Consider the following 23,739-nt stretch of genomic DNA (forward strand, 5'->3'; position numbering starts at 1 on the left):
GTTCCTAAATAGATTCACACAGATATGGTCAACTGATTTTCAACAAAGGTGCAAAAATAATTCAATTGGGAAAGAGTAATTTTTTTCAATAACTATACTGAAACAAACTTCCATAGGCATCCATATAATACTCGATCAATTGAATTCCCATATGAAAAAAAAAAAAGAATCATGACTCCTAGCTCACATCATTCATAATGGTAAAACAATAAATCCTGTACTACATATGAGAATATCTTCTTGACTTGCAGTAGACAAAATTTTTTAACAGAACAAAAAAAATTTTATCCATAAAGGTATAAAATAATTAATTGGAATTTATCAAAATTACTTCTGAGTATCAAAAATGCTGATATATTGAAAGCAATAAGATGTTTTTAACATCCACAACTAACAAAAGTCTCATATCTAGAGCACACAATGCTCATCAGAGAAATACAAATTAAAACTACAATGAAAAACCACTACATATACTTGAATCAAAAACACTGACACTTGGGGCGCCTGGGTGGCGCAGTCGGTTAAGCCTCCGACTTCAGCCAGGTCACGATCTCGCGGTCAGTGGGTTCGAGCCCCGCGTCAGGCTCTGGGCTGATGGCTCAGAGCCTGGAGCCTGTTTCCAATTCTGTGTCTCCCTCTCTCTCTGCTCCTCCCCCGTTCATGCTCTGTCTCTCTCTGTCCCTAAAATAAATAAATGTAAAAAAAAAAAAAAAAAAACACTGACACTTGATAACACCAAGTTAATAAGAATGTAGAGCAACTGGAATTCTTACATTACTGATAAGAGTGCCAATTAGAAAATCCACTTTGGAAAACTGATAAAATCTATTAAAGCTGAGTATATATCTTATGACCCAGCAATTTCATCTTAAGTATAACCCAGCAGGAATATCTATATTAATGCACCAAAAGTAATACACAAATATGTACATAGCAACAATGTTCATTAAGGCCAAAAACTGAAAAAAATTCAGTTGTCTATCTATGTAACATGGATAAACTATAATCTATTCATCAGTGAAATGAATGGACTACTATATGATGAGATCTCACAAACATAACATTGAACAAAAAGAAGCCAGACTCAAAAGATAACATACCATATGATCCCACTTATGTAAAGTTCAAAAAGAAGCAAAAAACTAACCTATGTAATAACCAGGATAATGGTTACCTTTGAGGTGAAGAAGTGGTAACTAATAGGCACAAGGGGTGATTCCAGGATTCTGGTAAATTTCTATTTCTTGATCTGGGTAGAGATTACATTAGTGTGTTTATATTGTGAAACTGTATTGAATTTTTCATGATAATGTATGCACTTTTCTGTACTGATCTTATTCTCAACATTTAAAAAACTTTAAATGTAACCAAATGTGTGACTTAGAAGTAGAGGCTATATGAAGGTAGCATAGATGCTATAGGCAAAACATGTGTAATCCAAACATTATGAACAATTTTTAGATAATTCCTAGCTAATTGTTATGTGATATTCTAAAACTGTTTTTAAAAAATACTGGGTTTAATACTTGGCCATTGTGTGGATGTAAGTATAGGGCCAAACTGTAAGATTATGAGTAAAAAATAATCACTATGTGGGCCACCTTTGCTGGATCTCTACAGTTCTACTCACATATGACATTTCCTTTCACCATCCTCCCCTACTACTATCCAGGTCCCATCTTCCACAGGCCAGTTCATTAGGTAATCAAATGTCTACATTATTTATCACTTCACATCTCTAACTAAAGCCACTAAAGTCAGTTAAACAGAATAAAACAGAATTCTGTTGTAATGCTACATAAATTACACTGTCTTTAATAGAAGAAATTTTCTAGATTAGTCTCAAAATTCTTTTTGAAAATAAGTCAATAAATACATAAATAAAAATACCCCCTACATCTAATATTTTTTCACTTTCTCAAATATTTAAACAATATTTGCTCTTCATTAGTCCTTTACATTATGCCACCAGACGAAGCCCTTTAAAAAAAAAAAAAAAGGAAACTAAAATATGTTTCTGGTATCAAAGAGGTGCTTGAATCAGAATTCATTCTCCTGATACTTCAACTTCACCAGTGAGCTAAAATTCCTTCCAAATTTTTCGGAACAGTGCTCTCACTGTTACTATCTCTGCAATCCATAGGATAAGCATTGGCCATTCCCCAAACTTCAGAACCATTTGCCATTTCACTGCTTTCCTCCCACACTCAAATGGCAGTAGTTCAATTTGGCAGTTTGTCAAAAAAAATCAGAGTATAAAGTGCTTGGTGATCTTTAACCAAATGCATTTGTTGTGTACACAGCATATGCCACATCTATCACATGATAATATGATTTCACACATTATAATGGAACACAGAGAAGGATATACTGCATAATCCTAGAAGCCACACATACTTTCTCTTTGAGACCTTCTCTTTAAAATAATTTGCTTTTTGAGTCAAAAACTGGGAACTTACTTTTTTAAAAAATATATATGCCATTTCATGCCAATTATTGCTTTTATTTTTTCCTGCTGAGAATGACCAGTGTCTTACATAGTATTATGAGGTGGTTTACAAAAACTATGTTGTCAAATAGATCTCATTATCTGAGAAAAACAATACCAGAATAGCGTTCATATTCTTACGAAAACACTCAGGAAAGAAACCATATCTATGAGGGACACCTGGATGGCTCAGTCAGTTAGGCATCTGACTCTTGGCAGTAGAGAGATCGAGCCCAGCATTGGGCTCTGCACGGAGCCTGCTTGGGATTCTCTCTCTCTTCCTCTCTCTCTGCCCTTCTCCTGCTTGCTTGTGTACACGCACATACTCTCCTTCTTTCTCTCAAAATAAATAAACTTTAAAAAAAACCATAACCATGAGAGATAATTTGTCATAAAAACAAAGATAAAATCATTATAAAATTTTATAATACAAAATGACAAAATGATGCTTCAATTGTTTTATCTATTTAACAAACATCAGGTGGTTGTTATGTGTCAGGTACTTCTCATCACATAAGACCTGGTATTTGCCACCTTCACGAATTAAAAGTCTAGATTTATTGAACAAGTAAATCAATGCTTGGTGTATTGGGGTAGTAAATCCTATTAAAGGCAGATGCTCAGAGTCTGTGGGGACACAGAAGAGGGATATCTAAATGAGCATCACAAGGTCAGTACACACTTCCTAGAAAAGACCTGGGTTGAGTTTGGTGCAATAAGTAAGAATTGGCTGAACAAGAGGCATAATCCAAGTGAAGGGAATAGCTGATAATAGAGGTACAGAGGCATAAGGCAACATGGACCATTCAAAATACTTCAAATTCTTGTTTGGAAGCTGGAGAGGGGGCCAGAATCAGGAAATGAAAAGGGAGAGAATGATAGAAGCCAAATAATGCAATGCTGAGTGAGCTAGATTTATAAGCCTGAACCTTATCCAGAAAGATAATACCCCTAATCCTTCAAAAGCTTAAAAAGGATTTAAGTTAAGCAGGGAAGTAAAATAACTGTATTTTCCTTTTTAAAAGATGTATTTGGCTTTAGTATACAGTAAGGCTAATGTAATAATCCTGAATTCAGGAGGCAACATCAGTAATGAAAAAGAGGGAAAGATCTGAGAGACAAAAGGAGAAAGAATTTGTTGAACTTAGAGACTAATTGGAAGAGAGAGTGAAAGGAGAACAAAGAGTCTAAACTGACTTGGTGACTATGTGGATAATGGTACCAGAACAGACAAGACAAGATAGGGTCTAAAGTGGTAGGGGGTAGGGAGGAGTGATGAATTCATTTGAAATTATCTTTGGCATTATATTTGCTTCATATTTTCTGAAGAGACTCTGTAAAATATAAGTCATATATAAAGTATATAACAAATAAAAAATAAATCTCCTGTATTTGACCTAAGGTTTATTATAGCTAGTATATTCATTTTAATTATTTAATTAACTAACATTTTCTGATTTTCATAAAGTTATGTTGGGAAGGGAAATATATGAACACCCCAAGTCTCTTTTATAAAACTGAACATGAATATTTAAGTTTTCTTATCCTCTCAAGATAGTTTCTTGCAGCAAGCTGATATATAAATAAGGCAGTTCTTTTAAAAAGAGTCTGCAAATGAGACTTACATTCATTATGAAATTGTTGTATTATCATATGTAAGTAAATACATCAAAACGTGACATGTACACTTTCATTTTATAATATTCATATAGCAGCAACATGAGTTATGCATAGTTTATGCAAAGCATTTCTTTTTTAAGTTTAGAAAATCTAAACCTCTAGAAAATGAAAAAATAAAAAATGTACTTCTGAGTAGTCAGGTCTGTAACTTAATACCTCTAACTATTAACAAGGAACTTTATAATTAATTTATGTATGGACAAACACATCTTCAGCTTCATTAGTCATATGTCGTTATATTCTATGACAAAAAAAGGATACACTTCTCTTTGCTTACTATGGATAAACTATGGCATGTGAGGGGAAGAACTTGCCTGCAGGGACTCAACAATTCAAGGGAAGAACCAGAAGTAAGTAGTACTCTGAGTCTTAGAGCTGACTAATAAGCCACTCAGCTTCCCACAGCCAGCTCCTCAGAGCTCTACAGATAGACTAATAAACTCAAGTCAACAAAACAAAATGCTCACAAATCTAATTCCGTAACTAACACCCTAAGGATATACAGTTTGCTCCTGACCAGGACTAGAGTACTCACTTTCTTTGCGAACTTCCTCAAGTACAGTAGTAAGCTCTTCCTTTAAAACTGTGGCTTCCTGGGCAATCTTCTCTCCCTTGTCTAATAAATTCCAAGTTGCTTCCTCCACAGAAGCTAGAAGGACTCTGGCTCTTTTTGAACATCCTTTTTTCCTGTTAGAAGGATTCTGGGGACAATTTACAAGTGTAGTAACCTGAAATTGGAAAAACACAAGCCACTCATTAGACAAACTGTGAAAACACAGTCCTGGGACATCACAGCCCAAAACAAAAGAAGTATTTCATAGTAACACGATTTATTCCCAGTACTATTGGTACACCCTCATAAGTCAAGTCAATGAACCAAGACCAATATTATCAGCCACTATGGAATTTTCACCTAAAGATAAAAAGGAACGAAGGAAGGAGGTAGGAAGGGAGAGAGAAAGGGCAGGAAGAAGGAAGAGCCACAGAGATTGAAACTTACCAAGTTTTACTATGGAAACAATGCAATATATATATTATATATGTATGTATAAATATTCATATATAATAATTATTTATATCACTTTGTAGCCAGCAATCTATATTAAGAAAGAGGCAAAATAATCATAATTAAGTCAGTAAAGCATTAGTCTATTTAGGCTGAGAATAGACATTATTAATGTTGAGAGGGCACAGAACCACTCTGAAATATAAAACACTGGTTATCTCAGGGGGACCAAATTCAAATAATTACATATTGGCCCTTTGTAACCTCTCTTACCTGTCCCATACAGTCTCCCCTAATTCAGTAGGCCTCTCAAACAGGTCTTACCCAAAGTCACCTATCAAGAGGCCTTTCTTGACTACCCCATCCCCACCCTCTCTCACTCTATCCCTTCATCCCACTTTATATTTCCTCAAAACACTTACAGGGCCTGACTTTTTTTGTTTATATGTTAATTTCATGCTTCTAATACTAAAATGTAAATTCCATGAAAGCAAAAAATGTGTCTTTTCTCCAGCACCCAGAACAATACACAAAGTAAGTGCTCAATAAATATTTGTTATATAAATGGCTTAAAGAATGGGGTCATTGAAAAGAAGGGCTTTTTTAAAAAAAAGTTTAATTAAATTCAAGTTAGTTAACATACAGTGTAGTATTGGTTTTAGGAGTAGAATTTAGTGATTCATCACTTACATATAACACCCAGTGCTCATCCCAACAAGTGCCCTCCTTAATGCCCATCGCCCATTTGCCCCTTCCCCCCAACCACCTCCCTTCCAGTAACCCTCAGTGTGTTCTCTGTATTTAAGAAGCTCTTATGTTTTGCCTCCCTCTCCACCTCTGTTTTTATCTTATTTTATTTTTCCTACCCTTCCCCTATGTTCATCTGTTTTGTTTCTAAATTTCACAGTGAGTGAAATCGTATATTTGTCTTTCTCTGACTTATTTCACTTGGCATAATACACTCTAGTCCCACTCACGTTGTTGCAAATGGCAAGATTTCATTCTTTTTGGTCACCAAGTAATATTCCATTATATATATATATATATATATATATATATATATACCACATCTTCTTTATCCATTCATTAGTCAATGGATATTTAAGCTCTTTCCATAATATGGTTATTGGTGATAACGCTGCTATAAACATTGGCGTGCATGTGTCCCTTTGAATCAGCATTTTTGTATCCTTTTGGATAAATACCTAATAGTGCAATTGCTGGGTTGTAGGGTAGTTCTATTTTTAATTTTTTGAGGAACCTCCATACTATTTTCCAGAGTGGCTATACCAATTTGCATTCCCACCAACAATGCAAAAGAGATCCTCTCTCTCCGCATCCTCGCCAACATCTGTTGTTTCCTGAGTTGTTAATTTTAGCCATTCTGACAGGTGTGAGGTGGTGTCTCATTGTGGTTAGAGATAGAAATTAAGCAACTGTATTTGGAAGCAAAACCTCATACAAAATTACATTGTAAAAAATACCCATTTCTTAAGTAAGCCTTGGATACCAATAATAAATTTATTTAACATTTTTATAAGCAAAGCTGGAAGATCCCCATTGTAGATGAAGGAAAAAAACACGTCTTTTCAGTATTTTAAATAGAAGACCTGGGGGCATCTGGGTGGCTCAGTCAGTTAAGCATAAGACTTCAGCTCAGGTCATGATCTCATGGCACAGGGGTTTGAGCCCCACATTGGGCTCTGTGCTGACAGCTCAGAGTCTGAAGCCTGCTTAAGATTCTGTCTCCCTCTCTCTCTGCCCCTCCCCCACTCGTGCTCTGTCTCTCTTGCTCTCAAAAATAAATAAACATAAAAAAATTTTAAATAAGTAAAATAAATTAGAAGACCTGAAATTCCTATGGAAAACTAGAATCGAGCATATCATCAAATAGTCAAGGCTTATAACAATCATGCACCACATCTTTGAGAACAGACTATACATAACCTTCCTGTTCTGCAGCCCCTAAAGGTTTGGCTTGTTTATTGCTTATGGAGCATGACATATTTGTTCATTTATTATGTCTGGACACAGTTTTTTAGCTAGGAACTGAGAAAGAACTTACAAGCTATGGGGGAAATACGTAGATGAAAATAATTTTTGTCTGCCCTTTCAATTCTCCTCCTCCATCCAATAGACCTATTGCTATATTCTAATTTGCTTTATTCTCATGTCTACAACCCAGAGTGCAGTGCCTTTGTTTCCTCTCTTGGAAAATGAGATCATGTTACCTATAAGACTGTGTGAAGGTTAAATACGTAAAATGTCTTGTAAAATGCATAACATGACTCAAATATTGGTTGATATTTAATGTACATTTTCTAGTCCATTCCCCACATGGATATAGAAAATCTGTTATGGGATCCTACTTAGAGGTGTTCTCTTGGGGCTACCCTCATCTTGCTCTAAGGGGGTCCCGTGTGCTAAATGTGATGAAGTCAGTTAACAAAGCACCTCCTATATGCTTTGCAAGCAGCCAAATAGGGCCACATGTCTTTATCATGCATAGATGATAAAGATGATAATATGCCTGAATTATTACATGGATTTTCACATACTCCAAAACACAAATATCTCACTACTGTCAGCCTAATTTATACATCAAGAATTAAAAGATATTTGTCCAGATTAAGACAAATTATAGCACCTAGTTTAAATCTTTGTGTAAAATGAAGAATAAGTATCATTGTCTAAATGTTCCTTCAGAATGTATTTTAAGTGCCACAATTCACAACGCTTCCCACTGAACATTCCTCTATTATTGTTCAGATCCTCCCTGCGCCAAATGTTTTCCATAGAATAGCCTGAGCTTTGAAATTAAAATGAGCATTCCAGAAATGCTTTGTTCCTTATAATAAATGCCAAAGAACTGTGAAAAGAACATTGTATAAGAACATTGTGCTTCCATCAAAATAAATGCAATTGCAACCTGCAAGCTATCCACATTTACCAATCATTTATACCTATGTCTTCTTCTGAAATACCCCAATATAGTTATTTAACACTGATTAAATTAAAGTCAAGTGACACTTTCAATGATTCACTTTATTTCAGAGAGTAAAGATGGCTTGGTAATCCTGGGGGGGGGGGGGGTGGATAAAGAAAACGAAATCTTTTTTTTTTTTTTTAACTAACTTATCTTACAAGATCTAACCAACTTCCTTCAGTAACTGTGACTCAGGATGACAGATGACTCTCACTAAAAGTTGCTAGTGCATTTGTTATTTGAAAAAGTCTCCCATCTCTTGAAGGAGTATCAGTAAAAATTAGTTTTCAGGTTATTCTATAAAATAATTCCTGTTTCCCCATTTTCTTTTTCAGTCAAAATCAGTTATATTTTTTTTTTAAATCAGTTATATTTTTATAGGCAACACAAAAACTTTAGTTGGAACTTACAGCAAAGATGATTGTAATGTAAATCCTAGCTTATGTCTTATTAACCTTTCTTTTTGTCACTAGTGTACAACTCTCCCCGTTCTTCCTTTCTGTGACCTTAGGTGGTCCCTCTCAAACAAAAAAGCTTTGGCTCCCCAAGCTCTCTGAGAGCTTGGGTTCACTTGCTTTTCTTCAGTATGTAAATCTGAGCTAGGTTACAGACACACCTTCATACATACATGTGGGAATGAGCTCACCAGGTATATATTTAATGTTTTGTAATACCTATATACTAAAATTTATAGTACCATAAAAAGGGTTTTCTAATCTTTCCTAATTCTGGTATGTTTCTCTGGGTGCTCCAAAGATACTGAAAATTACATTGAGATGCTTAGTGAACCAAGCCATCAACTGTCATTATATATAGAGCAACACTAGTGCATAATAGGAGCATTGCAGAATATGGTGTGAGGTTTAATTTACTTTGATGTGTTGCATTAGTGCAACAATGGCTTTAGTACTTCAGATCCTAGCTTTGTAGAAAATCTTCTCTAAATGCCCACTTGGGTTAATACATTTATATTCTATAACCATGTTCTTTCCTAATCTATTTTTTTAATTCTACTATCATTGTAGTATAAAGAGGCCATGTTAACAGCCATCTCTTTTCTTGTTTGTTAGCTAAAACACTTTGAATTTTAACCTTCTTCCAATAGCTTCAAGGGCTACTTTTGCTTCCTTGAGTTAATTTTAATGTGTGAAATAAAATAGAAGACATTTAAACCATGTTAATTAGCTAAAAATTTCAAACAGAGTTCTGAAAGAAAGTAAAGGTTAAAAATATAAAATTGTTATATACAATTGTTTATAGTAAAACCAGTGACCTTTTAAAGAAAAAGATATCATCTACTCTTGGGAAGGAGAGGATCCCTTCTTCAAGTTACTGGTAATTTCAACTGTTCTTTATTTCTTACCAAAAACAACCTTCACCATGTTAACAAAAGCACTGTGGAGGACTGAAGTATTGGAAATCCATCAAATGTATACCACTCAACTGGCATTTAACATTACCCCTAAACCAACTACAATCTTCTTTTAGATCATTTCAGCCAATAAACACTTATTGAGCACATATTATGTTCAAAACAATACCCCAGACATTTAGAAAATAAAGATGAGTAAGCTCCAGTATGGTGATGAGAGATACACAACTAGCTGCAATATAACAGGCAGAATGTAACTGCTTAGGCTTACAAACAAAAAAGAGAGTGCTGAAGAGATTGCAAACATTCACAAGGATTAAGTAGGGCTTCCAAGAAGAGCCTTTAAGAACAGACAGTTTTCTACCAGGACAGATGGCGGGTAAGAAAGCCAAGTAAAGGGAACCAGGTACAAAGGTACTGTGGGGTAAAAACAAGTCCTCCTCCATCTGTATTTCTTACCTCAGTGACTAGTACTTCTAAACTGAGGCAGAAATCCAGAGGCCATCTGGGATATTCCCTCCCTCTTACCTCCTCTCTAGGTACTTTAAACTGTCTCTTTAAAAGCTTTAGTTTCTGGCACATCCTCTTCAACCCAGGACCACTGCTTCTCATAGCTGCTCTCTGGATTACTGCCCTTCCCTACATTCCCTCCAAGCTATCCTCTGTGAAACAGAAACATGGCCTCAATTTCTACTCTATCTTCTGCTATCCTGTCTTCTACTCTATCATTACAAGAAGTATATCCATCACTTCTGGCTCTCATCACATCTCCATACCCATCCCACACTTCCATAGTGCCATCTCTCTGCAACGCAAATCTGAAATACTTGTACCAGCTTAAAACTCTCCAATGGTTCCTGACTGCCCATAAAAGTCCAAAGCATGGCTTGGATAAAGTCTAAAGTATGGCTTATGAGGTAATTTATGATCTCATTTCTGACTAAATGTTCACTCTCATTTTCTACTTGTGGAGTTTGCCACAAACTACTTATTAGGCCCAGAAAAAGAAATGTTTGGCATCCTCAACCTGGAATATCACCCTCCCCACACAGCCCCTTGTATGTACCTCTCACACCACTCATTACAGCATTTTGTAATTAGCTGTTATTACCATCTCCCTACTTTTACCATGAACTCAATAAGGGCAGGGACCATGTTTGATTCATCCTGAAAACCCAGAGCTAGCACACTGAAAATAATAAGTGATGATTTACTTAATGAAAAGATGAATGAAACTCTAGATGTTAGAGAAGAGCCATAATGTTGAGTGATTTCTTTAGTTATAAAGACAGCTGGTAGCTAAGCCAAAATTAAATTTTAATATCAGTGATACAACTTAGTTTTCATCAAAAGGAATTCCTTAATGAAGGATATTCTGTCATTTCCCATGTCTACTATCATAGAAAGGCAAGTCTCCATTCCTATAGTTTATCTGAAGTCTGATCAGTTCAGAGTGATCTAGAATCAGGTATATATTTATATTCAGTCTTGTCTCTTTGTAGCCAAAAAGAAAAAAAAAGACAGCTTACATCATTCATTTTCAAACTATAAGTAAAAAAAGCAGGCACATTATTTTTATTACTGATTTTCACTTTTTAACCCTTTTATTAGTTTGCCATGTCTGCCTATAGACCTTCTCTAGAGTGGGTGACTTAAACAACAAAAACTTATTTTCTCACAGTTCTGGAGACTGGAAGTCCAAGATCAAAGTGTCAACAGGGTCAGTTTCTTCTAAGGCCTCTCTCATTGGCTTGCAAATAACTACATTCTCACTGTGACATGGTTTTTCTCTGTGTGCATGCACCCCTGGTATCTCTCTCTCTGCACATCCTAATCTCCTATTATCAGGACACCAGTCATACTGGATTAGGGCCCACCCTAAAGACCTCATTTTAACTTAATTACCACTTTAAAGGCCCTATCTCCAAATACAGTCACAATCTGTGGTGCTAAAGACTAGGACTTCACCATTTGAATTTGAGAGGGATACAATTCAGCCTATAACAATCCTCACCACTAATGACACAGAAAGTATAAAACAACCATCATCTTTTAAAATATAATTTAGAGTTCTATTTGCTTGTTAGATTAACAACACTGCTAGCCAAGCTATTACTTGGAGCTATTGAGGGATGGATGATAACAAAACACATGTAGATAGATCCCTCTCCAATTCTACCAGCCTTCTGGGCCATGCAGATGGCATAACAAAGCAAAGAGATTTACATGTCAAATACAAACAGCTGTAGCTAAATGTTCTAATCCAGAAAGTACACTTATTCCTGGAAAAAATATGAACTTAAACACAACCAGGAAAAGACCACACGCTGACACTAATATCAAATGTTAGTTTCTTCCAGTTTTTACTTAGCTACTTGACACCCAAAAACAAACAAAACAAAACAAAAAACAAAAGACAAAAAAACAAATCTAGACCCCACATTTCATTTATTCAAAAAATATTGGTGCACCTGCACTTCACCAGAAGGACATGTCAGTGACCCTCCTCCTACTGAGAAGAGACAGAGAATAAACAAATATATACATAACTGTGTAACATAATACTGAGTATTGGTATGTGTTATGAAAAAAGTAAAGAGGGGAAGAGAATAGATATGTGATGAGGAAGGGCTGGTTAGATGTGGTATCTTAGGAGGTCTCTCTGATCAGGTAAAAAGGACTCCAAGGAAGTAGAGGAGTAAGACGTTTGAATATTTGGAGGAAAATATTCCAAACAGAGGAAACAGCAAGTACAAAGGTTCAAAACAGAAGCTTGATTAGTTTGTTCCAGGAGCAGCAGGAAGGCCAGAGTACCTACAGTAGAGTGAGGTGAGAACGTAAGAGATGAAGTCAGGCTGGCATTGAGGCATCAAGTTGTACAGGCCTTGTAGATAACCATCAACACTAGAAATTCTATTCTTGTGATCAGGAGCTACTGAAGGTTTTAGAACAGGAAAGGGGATGGAGAGGGAAGATGGCGGCGTAGGAGGACGCTGGGCTCACCGCGCATCTTGCTGATCACTTAGATTCCACCTACACCTGCCTAAATAACCCAGAAAACCACCAGAGGATTAGCAGAACGGAGTCGCCGGAGCCAAGCGCAGACGAGAGGCCCACGGAAGAGGGTAGGAAGGGCGGCGAGGCGGTGCGCGCTCCACGGACTGGCGGGAGGGAGCCGGGGCGGAGGGGCGGCTCGCCGGCCAAGCAGAGCCCCCGAGTCTGGCTTGCAAAAAGCGGAGGGGCCTGACAGACTGTGTTCCGACAGCAAGCGCGACTTAGCGTCTGGGAGGTCATAAGTTAACAGCTCTGCTCAGAAAGCGGGAAGGCTGGAGGACAAAGGGAAGGAGAGCTGCTGAGCCCCTGGACGACAGAGCTCAGTTTGGTGGGGAACAAAGGCGCTCGCCAGCGCCATCTCCCCCGCCCATCCCCCAGCCAAAATCCCAAAGGGAACCAGTTCCTGCCAGGGAACTTGCTCGCTCCGCGCAAACACCCAACTCTGCGCTTCTGCGGAGCCAAACCTCCGGCAGCGGATCTGACTCCCTCCTGCTGCCACAGGGCCCCTCCTGAAGTGGATCACCTAAGGAGAAGCAAGCTAAGCCTGCCCCTCCTGCCCCTGTGCACCTTGCCTACCCACCCCAGCTAAGACACCAGATCCCCAGCATCACAAGCCTGGCAGTGTGCAAGTAGCCCAGACAGTCCACCCCACCCCACAGTGAATCCTGCCCTTAGGAGAGGGGAAGAGAAGGCACACACCAGTCTGTCTGTGGACACAGCGGTGGGCTGGAGGCAGACATCAGGTCTGACTGCGGCTCCGCCCACCAACTCCAGTTATACACCACAGCACAGGGGAAGTGCCCTGCAGGTCCTCACCACGCCAGGGACTATCCAAAATGACCAAGCGGAAGAATTCCCCTCAGAAGAATCTCCAGGAAATAACAACAGCTAATGAGCTGATCAAAAAGGATTTAAATAATATAACAGAAAGTGAATTTAGAATAATAGTCATAAAATTAATCGCTGGGCTTGAAAACAGTATAGCTGACAGCAGAGAATCTCTTGCTACAGAGATCAAGGGACTAAGGAACAGTCACGAGGAGCTGAAAAACGCTTTAAACGAAATGCATAACAAAATGGAAACCACCACGGCTCAGATTGAAGAGGCAGAGGAGAGACTAGGTGAACTAGAAGATAAAGTTATGGAAAAAGAGGAAGCTGAGTAAAAGAGAGATAAAAAAATCCAGGAGTATGAGGGGAAAATTAGAGAAATAAGTGATACACTAAAAAGAATATATGGATAATTGGTATCCCAGAGGAGGAAGAGAGAGGGAAAGGTGCTGAAGGGGTACTTGAAGAAATAATAGCTGAGAACTTCCCTGAAGTGGGGAAGGAAAAAGGCATTGAAATCCAAGAGGCAAGAGAACTCCCTTCAGACGTAACTTGAATCGATCTTCTGCACGACATATCATAGTGAAACTGGCAAAATACAAGGATAAAGAGAAAATTCTGAAAGCAGCAAGGGGTAAACGTGCCCTCACATATAAAGGGAGCCCTATAAGACTCGTGACTGATCTCTCTTTTGAAACTTGGCAGGCCAGAAAGAATTGGCACGAGATTTTCAGTGTGCTAGACAGAAAAAATATGCAGCCGAGAATCCTTTATCCAGCAAGTCTGTCATTTAGAATAGAAGGAGAGATAAAGGTCTTCCCAAACAAACAAAAACTGAAGGAATTTGTCACCACTAAACCAGCCCTACAAGAGATCCTAAGGGGGACCCTGTGAGACAAAGTACCAGAGACATCACTACAAGCATAAAACATACAGACATCACAATGACTCTAAACCCGTATCTTTCTATAATAACACTGAATGTAAATGGATTAAATGCGCCAATCAAAAGACATAGGGTATCAGAATGGATAAAAAAACAAGACCCATCTATTTGCTGTCTACAAGAGACTCATTTTAGACCTGAGGACACCTTTAGATTGAGAGTGAGGGGATGGAGAACTATTTATCATGCGACTGGAAGCCAAAAGAAAGCTGGAGTAGCCATCCTTATATCAGACAAACTAGACTTTAAATTAAAGGCTGTAACAAGAGATGAAGAAGGACATTATATAATAGTGACAGGGTCTATCCATCAGGAAGAGCTAACAATTATAAATGTCTATGTGCCGAATACCGGAGCACCCAAATATATAAAACAATTACTCATAAACATAAGCAACCTTATTGAGAAGAATGTGGTAATTGCAGGGGACTTTAACACCCCACTTACAGAAATGGATAGATCATCTAGACGCACGGTCAATAAAGAAACAAGGGCCCTGAATGAGACATTGGATCAGATGGACTTGACAGATCTATTTAGAACTCTGCATCCCAAAGCAACAGAATATACTTTCTTCTCGAGTGCACATGGAACATTCTCCAAGATAGATCATACACTGGGTCACAAAACAGCCCTTCATAAGTTTACAAGAATTGAAATCATACCATGCATACTTTCAGACCACAATGCTATGAAGCTGGAAATCAACCACAGAAAAAAGTCTGGAAAACCTCCCAAAGCATGGAGGTTAAAGAACACCCTACTAACGAATGAGTGGGTCAACCAGGCAATTAGAGAAGAAATTAAAAAATATATGGAAACAAACGAAAATGAAAATACAACAATCCAAACGCTTTGGGACGCAGCGAAGGCAGTCCTGAGAGGAAAAGACATTGCAATCCAGGCCTATCTCAAGAAACAAGAAAAATCCCAAATACAAAATCTAACAGCACACCTAAAGGAAATAGAAGCAGAACAGCAAAGGCAGCCTAAACCCAGCAGAAGAAGAGAAATAATAAAGATCAGAGCAGAAATAAACAATATAGAATCTAAAAAAACTGTAGAGCAGATCAACGAAACCAAGAGTTGGTTTTTTGAAAAAATAAACAAAATTGACAAACCTCTAGCCAGGCTTCTCAAAAAGAAAAGGGAGATGACCCAAATAGATAAAATCATGAATGAAAATGGAATTATTACAACCAATCCCTCAGGGATACAAACAATTCTCAGGGAATACTATGAAAAATTATATGCCAACAAATTGGACAACCTGGAAGAAATGGACAAATTCCTGAACACCCACACTCTTCCAAAACTCAATCAGGAGGAAATAGAAAGCTTGAACAGACCCATAACCAGCGAAGAAATTGAATCGGTTATCAAAAATCTCCCAGCAAATAAGAGTCCAGGACCAGATGGCTTCCCAGGGGAGTTCTACCAGACGTTTAAAGCAGAGATAATACCTATCCTTCTCAAGCTAGTCCAAGAAATAGAAAGGGAAGGAAAACTTCCAGACTCATTCTATGAAGCCAGTATTACTTTGATTCCTAAACCAGACAGAGGCCCAGTAAAAAAAGAGAACTACAGGCCAATATCCCTGATGAATATGGATGCAAAAATTCTCAATAAGATACTAGCAAATCGAATTCAACGGCATATAAAAAGAATTATTCACCATGATCAAGTGGGATTCATTCCTGGGATGCAGGGCTGGTTCAACATTCGCAAATCAATCAATGTGATACATCACATTAACAAAAAAAAAGAGAAGAACCATATGATCCTGTCAATCGATGCAGAAAAGGCCTTTGACAAAATCCAGCACCCTTTCTTAATAAAAACCCTTGAGAAAGTCGGGATAGAAGGAACATACCTAAAGATCATAAAAGCCATTTATGAAAAGCCCACAGCTAACATCATCCTCAACAGGGAAAAACTGAGAGCTTTTTCCCTGAGATCAGGAACACGACTGGGATGCCCACTCTCACCACTGTTGTTTAACATAGTGCTGGAAGTTCTAGCATCAGCAATCAGACAACAAAAGGAAATCAAAGGCATCAAAATTGGCAAAGATGAAGTCAAGCTTTCGCTCTTTGCAGATGACATGATATTATACATGGAAAATCCGATAGACTCCACCAAAAGTCTGCTAGAACTGATACATGAATTCAGCAAAGTTGCAGGATACAAAATCAATGTACAGAAATCAGTTGCATTCTTATACACTAACAATGAAGCAACAGAAAGACAAATAAAGAAACTGATCCCATTCACAATTGCACCAAGAAGCATAAAATACCTAGGAATAAATCTAACCAAAGATGTAAAGGATCTGTATGCTGAAAACTATAGAAAGCTTATGAAGGTAATTGAAGAAGATTTAAAGAAATGGAAAGACATTCCCTGCTCATGGATTGGAAGAATAAATATTGTCAAAATGTCAATACTACCCAAAGCTATCTACGCATTCAATGCAATCCCAATCAAAATTGCACCAGCATTCTTCTCGAAACTAGAACAAGCAATCCTAAAATTCATATGGAACCACAAAAGGCCCCGAATAGCCAAAGTAATTTTGAAGAAGAAGACCAAAGCAGGAGGGATCACAATCCCAGACTTTAGCCTCTACTACAAAGCTGTCATCATCAAGACAGCACGGTATTGGCACAAAAACAGACACATAGACCAATGGAATAGAATAGAAACCCCAGAACTAGACCCACAAACGTATGGCCAACTCATCTTTGACAAAGCAGGAAAGAACATCCAATGGAAAAAAGACAGTCTCTTTAACAAATGGTGCTGGGAGAACTGGACAGCAACATGCAGAAGGTTGAAACTACACCACTTTCTCACACCATTCACAAAAATAAACTCAAAATGGATAAAGGACCTGAATGTGAGACAGGAAACCATCAAAACCTTAGAGGAGAAAGCAGGAAAAGACCTCTCTGACCTCAGCCGTAGCAATCTCTTACTCGACACATCCCCAAAGGCAAGGGAATTAAAAGCAAAAGTGAATTACTGGGACCTTATGAAGATAAAAAGCTTCTGCACAGCAAAGGAAACAACCAACAAAACTAAAAGGCAACCAACGGAATGGGAAAAGATATTTGCAAATGACATATCGGACAAAGGGCTAGTATCCAAAATCTATAAAGAGCTCACCAAACTCCACACCCGAAAAGCAAATAACCCAGTGAAGAAATGGGCAGAAAACATGAATAGACACTTCTCTAAAGAAGACATCCGGATGGCCAACAGGCACATGAAAAGATGTTCAACCTTATGGAAGGTTTTTTTGCCTCTCTCTTCCCTGAAATGCAGCTAGATCAACACCAAACCATCTTGCACACCTAGAAAACTGATCTGAGGATTAACAGAACAATCTACACAACTTGAACCACAGAACTCAGCAGGTATGTGGTGCAGAGAGGTGAACTGAGGGAGAGAGAACCTGCATAGGGTAGGAAGCTGTTTCTGCTTGCAGAGAGGATGGAGACAGGGGGAAAAATATAGGAAAAGCACTCCCCCTGAAAGCAGCTGGAGAGAAAGAGAAAGATTGGAAACACCCATAAGGGACTCAACAAGAAAGGGAGAAAGGAAAAAGGACAGGGTTTAAATACCATTAAGACTCAATAAACAGGGGAGCGCAGAGTCTGCAACTCCACAGTTCAATACCTGGTGGAGCTCTGGTGGGAAGGGCAAATACCCAGGAGCAGACAGCAAGGTCTGAAGGGTCCTCAGGCCACACAGGGAGGGAGTTCCCTGTTAAGAGGACATTTTTGGTAGAGGCTGTGAGGCCTCCCCACAGGCAAAGTTCCCAGCGAACCCTGGAGAACAGCTATGTTTGCTACTGTTGGAACAAGGACGTTAGGGGTAAAGCCTGTAACAGATGTGTGTTGTGATTTACCATAATCCCTGAAATGCTGCTGCTATACGAGCCCAAGAATTTTCTCTGGGGCAGACTAGCACCCAGCCACAGTCTCTGGGCATCTGTAGCAGCAGAATTGCCCAAACGTTCCTGGGGGCAGGCCAGCACCCAGTCATTGCTCCAGGAGACCCTCCCCTAGAAGGTTGGAATGGGTCAAAGCCACAGGATCCTCAGAAGTGAGGAGTTTGGAAACATAGCTCCATCTGAGATAAAACTCGAGAGTTAGGTGCTGCCTGGCAGGCTGAGGGCTTTGTCAGGGACAGTGTAGAAGCAGGAAGTAGATGGAAGTCGAAGAAAAAGGAGGGGTGTGTGATTGCTAGTTGGCAAGAGCACAGAGTTCTGAGCACAGAGACTGGGTAGCTGGTCACCAACACATAAAAAAATGCTAAACATCACTCATCATCAGAGAAATACAAATCAAAACCACCATGAGATACCACCTCACACCTGTCAGAATGGCTAACATTAACAAGTCAGGCAACAACAGACGTTGGCAAGGATGTGGAGAAAGAGGATCTCTTTTGCATTATTGGTGGGAATGCAAACTGGTGCATCCACTCTGGAAAACAGTATGGAGGTTCCTCAAAAAATTAAAAATAGAACTACCCTCCAACCCAGCAATTGCACTACTAGGTATTCATCTAAGGGATACAGGTGTGCTGTTTCAAAGGGGCACATGCATCCCAATGTTTATAGTAGTGCTATCAACAATAGCCAAAATATGGAAGAGCCCAAATGTCCATCAACGAATGGATGGATAAAGAAGATGTGGTGTGTGTGTGTGTGTGTGTGTGTGTGTGTGTGTGTGTGTGTACACACACACACAATGGAGTATTACTCGGCAATAAAAAAAGAATGAGGGGTACCTGGGTGGCTCAGTTGGTTGAGCGTCCAACTTCAGCTCAAGTCATGATCTCACAGTCCGTGAGTTCGAGCCCCATGTCGGGCTCTGTGCTGTCAGTTCAGAGCCTGAAGCCTGCTTCAGATTCCGTGTCTCCCTCTCTCTCTGCCCCTCCCCCACTCACGCTCTATCTCTATCAAAAAATGAATAAACGTTAAAAAAAAAAGTTAAAAAAAAAAAAAGAATGAAATTTTGCCAATTGCAACTACATGGATGGAACTAGGGGGTATTTTATGCTAAGCGAAATTAGTCAGAGAAGAACAAGTATCATATGACTTCACACACATGAGTAATTTAAGCTACAAACAGATGAACATAAGGGAAGGGAAGCAAAAATAATATAAAAACAGGGAAGGGGACAAAACATAAGAGACTTTAAATATAGAGAACAAACAGAGGGTTCCTGGAGGGGTTGTGGGTAGGGGGGATGGGCTAAATGGCTAAGGGGCATTAAGGAAGACACGTGCTGGAATGAGCACCGGGTGTTATACATCGGGGATGAATCACTGGAATCTACTCCTGAAATGATTATTGCACTGTATACTAACTAACTTGGGCGTAAATTTAAAAATAAATAAATAAATAAAATTTTTCAAAAAAAGTAATGCAGAAAAAAAAAACTACCTGTTATGTTAAAAGATTATTTCACAAATTTGCTCAAGTAGAATGGTGAGCATGCAATTTATGTTCACTAAAGCAATCCTTTATTATTTTTTTCTTCTTCGTAAAGAAAGTGTCAGTAGGTCCCCACAACTTGAGGGCTAGATATTGGTCTTCAGTCATAGCCTTGGCAGCGGCTCCATTTGTACTGTTCATCTCTTTTATATAGAATGTGAATTTAATGAGAATGTTCATTTTCAGAATAAAAATCACTATGATGTCAAAAAAAATTTCTCATCCAAAAAAATAAAATCTGTAACTTATATATATGGTAATGGATGCTAATTAGACTTATTGTGGTGATTATTTCACAATATATACAAATTGATTCATGTTGTACACCTGAAACTAATAATGTTATATGTCAATTATACTTCAACTTAAAAATAATAAAATAAAATAAAATTGCTTAGGTTTTTTTCACCTTATTTTTTTCACCTTATTATTTATTTCACCTTATTTGTCAGCATTAACATTATATCAATAAACCTATTATTGCCTCATTTTTTGTAAAACTTAAATATTATTCATGAATTTTGAATCTTATTGGCCATCACTTGATCTTGATGCCCCAAAGTCTCATCTTAATAACATTAGGATATTACCATAGTTCCTTAATTCTAAAACACTATTAATTACAACAAATACCATCTATTGCTTCTTTTCAGAATGTAAGTATAGATAATATTTTGTCAATATTGGAGCATTCAAATTCAAGGCTGAGCTGTGAGGCCTATTATTCCAGGAATACAGAGAGTAAGACAGAACAAAAATACCATTAATCAATCGTCAATAACCTTCAACAAAGCAGGAAAGAATACGCAATGGAAAAAAAGATTCTCTTCCACAAACGGTGTTGGGAAAACTGGCTGGCAACATGCAGAAGAATGAAATTGAACTTATTTCTTCCACCATATATAAAAATAAATTCAAAATGCATTTAAGACCAGGGGCACCTGGGTGGCTCAGTCAGTTAAGCATCTGACTTCAGCTCAGGTCATGATCTCATGGTCCGTGAGTTCAAGCCCTGCGTCAGGCTCTGTGCTGACAGTCCAGAGCCTGGAGCCTGCTTCGGATTCTGTGTCTCCATCTCTGCCCCTCCCCTGCTCATGCCTCTGTCTCTCTCTCTCTCTCTTTCTCTCAAAAAAAAAGTAAATAGACATTTTTTAAAAATGCATTTAAGACCTAAATGATGTGCAGCAGGAAACCATCAAAAATCCTAGAGAACACAAGCAGCAACCTCTTTGACCTCGGACATAGCAAATTCTTACTACACACATTGCCAGAGGCAAGGGAAGCAAAAGCAAAAATAAACTTTTGGGATTTCACCAAGTTAAAAAGCTTCTGAAGCAAAGGAAACAATCAAAGGCAGCCTACAGAATGGGAGAAGATATTTGCAAACAACATATTTCAGAAAAGGTTAATCTCCAAAATCTATAAAGAACTTATCAAACTCAACACCCAAATAACAAATAGTCCAGTTAACAAATGGGCAGAAGACACGAATGGACATTTTTCCAAGGAAGACATCCAGATGGCTCATGAAAAGACACTCAACCTCACTCATCATCAGGGACACATAAGTTAAAACCACGATGAGATACCACTTCATACCAGTCAGAATTGCTAAAATTAACAACACAAGAAACAACAGACGTTGGCAAGGATGCAGAGAAAGGGGAACCCTGTTGTACTGTTGGTAGCGATGCAAACTGGTGCAGCCACTCTGGAAAATAGTATGGAGGCTCCCCAAAAAGTTAAAATTAGAACTACCCTATGATCCAGCATTTGCACTACTAGGTATTTACCCAAAGGATACAAAAGTACAGATTTAAAGGGGCACATGCACCCAATTTTTATACCAGCATTATCAACAATAGCCAAACTATGAAGAAAGCCCAATGTCCATCGACTGATGAATGGATATAGAAGAGGTGAGGTAAATAGATATATAGATATACAGACATACACACACATGAATATATACATATACGTGTACATATATAATGGAATATTACTCAGCCATCAAAAAGAATGAAATCCTGCCAAACAACGTGAATGGAGCTAGAATTTATTAGGCTAAGCAAAATAAATCAATCAGAGAAAGAAAAATACCATACAATATCACTCATAGGTGAAATTTAAAAAACAAAACAGATGAATATATGGTAAGCAGGGGGAAAGAGAAAGAGGGAGATAAACCATAAGAGACTCTTAATGACAGAGAACAAACTAAGGGTTGATGAAGAGAGGTGATGGGAAATGGGTTAGATGGGTGATGGGCATTAAGAAGGGCACTTGTGATGAGCATTGGATCTTGTATGTAAGTGATGAATCACTGAGTTCTACCACTGAAGCCAATATAGCACTGTATATAAACTAACCAAAATTTAAATTTAAAAAATTTATATATATACACATATATATGTATGTATACGTATATAACATATATATGTATATAACATATATATACACATATATGTGTGTGTATATACATATATATTTACATATATATACATACACACATATATATATATATATATGAACAAAAATACCATTAATCAGGTTTGAGTTCAAAGCTGATTCTCTTGAGATTTTAAGAAAAAAATAGTTGTGGAAGGCACTAATGAAAAAGAAAATAATTTTCTACATTATTTTGGCTCCTCTTTAGCAAAGGCTAGATCTGATAGACTAGATCATAGAGTTTTACGAAGCAGATCTGGTCAGATAAAGAAAAAAAGTAGGGAAGCTCCCCTCACCTACCCCAAGAGACTAGTGGAAGAAGAGGCTGACAGATAAGAAAGACGGGTAAGATACATGTCCTTTATTTCCCCTGTCTGAGGTTCACTCAGACTGGGGAGCTGCATTAGCATGATTGAGGGGAAATACTGAAAACAGAGAGCCTTGGTTCCATTTATCTTTGGAACTCTGGAAGAAAAAAGCTTCATAAGCTGCTCTGCACAAACTTTGGAGTTGCCACAGTGACATCTTGGCATCACAGTGTTATTATAAGTAGGAGGAAGGGAAGCTTAGCTTTCCTAAAGTCAGTCCTGATTGCCGTGAGACATGGATAAGACCCACACCATCCTAGATACCATAAAGGACATCAAAATGTGGCTGTGTTAAAGACTGGTGGGCCTGCCCTGAGCCCACCATGGTGAGAAACAAGGTGATCCTACAGCATAGGCTGAGAAGTAGACAGATAATGCCAAACACTTGACAGAGGATGTATCTGGGATTTAAGGGTCTGAAGCACTATCAGGGGCCAAGCATCCTGAGAGAACTATGGACTCTAACCAAGATGAAAAAGAACAGGCCACAAATTCTATCAGCTATGGACTATACAGGAAATACAGAGACACCCAGTCACCACTGGGTGTCTGGTCACCAGTGGGACTGGTCACCAGTCCAGAAAGCATCCCAGACCAGCCATTCTGCAGCAATAGCCACTACATGTACAAAGGTCCATCTCCCACTCCCATAGGATCACATAAGCAACACTCCCATCCAACCACCTATTTCTGATCACTATATCTAAAGAAATTGAGTACTTACCAAAAGGGACTGTGCCCTAAAATCATCAAAAAGGAAAACTACATTAAATGCTCATATTCGTTATAAGATATATCATAATTTCAGAAATGTTAAAAATACAGGTGGAGAATGTTGGAAAATGTGTCTAAACGACAGTATCTTGCTTTATCATGGGTTGAGAATGCAAACTGTTTCCTAAAAGAAAAAACGCAGGGGCATCTGGCTGGCTTAGTCAGAGGAGTATGGGACTCTTTGATTTCAGGGTCGTGAGTTTAAACCCCACATTGGGTATAGAGATTATAAATAAATAAACTTTAAAAAATGTTAAAAGAAAAAAGTCATCTGAA

General features: G+C 38.2%; 1 protein-coding gene across 4 annotated transcripts in view; it reads right to left on the bottom strand.

Moving 5' to 3' along the window:
* The window catches only part of CTNNA3 (catenin alpha 3), a 1,810,934-nt gene that overhangs the window by 1,672,797 nt on the left and 114,398 nt on the right, over nt 1–23,739 (bottom strand). For all 4 annotated transcript variants that reach the window (XM_025917933.2, XM_086679821.1, XM_086679822.1 and 1 more), the window contains exon 3: nt 4,704–4,896. In XM_025917933.2, coding sequence (XP_025773718.1) covers nt 4,704–4,896 — 193 coding nt within the window. The remainder of the gene's footprint in view (nt 1–4,703; nt 4,897–23,739) is intronic.

The sequence above is a fragment of the Puma concolor genome, chromosome D2, assembly GCF_028749965.1.
Source record: "Puma concolor isolate L17-30 chromosome D2, mPumCon1.1.hap2, whole genome shotgun sequence".
NCBI lineage: Eukaryota > Metazoa > Chordata > Mammalia > Carnivora > Felidae > Puma > Puma concolor.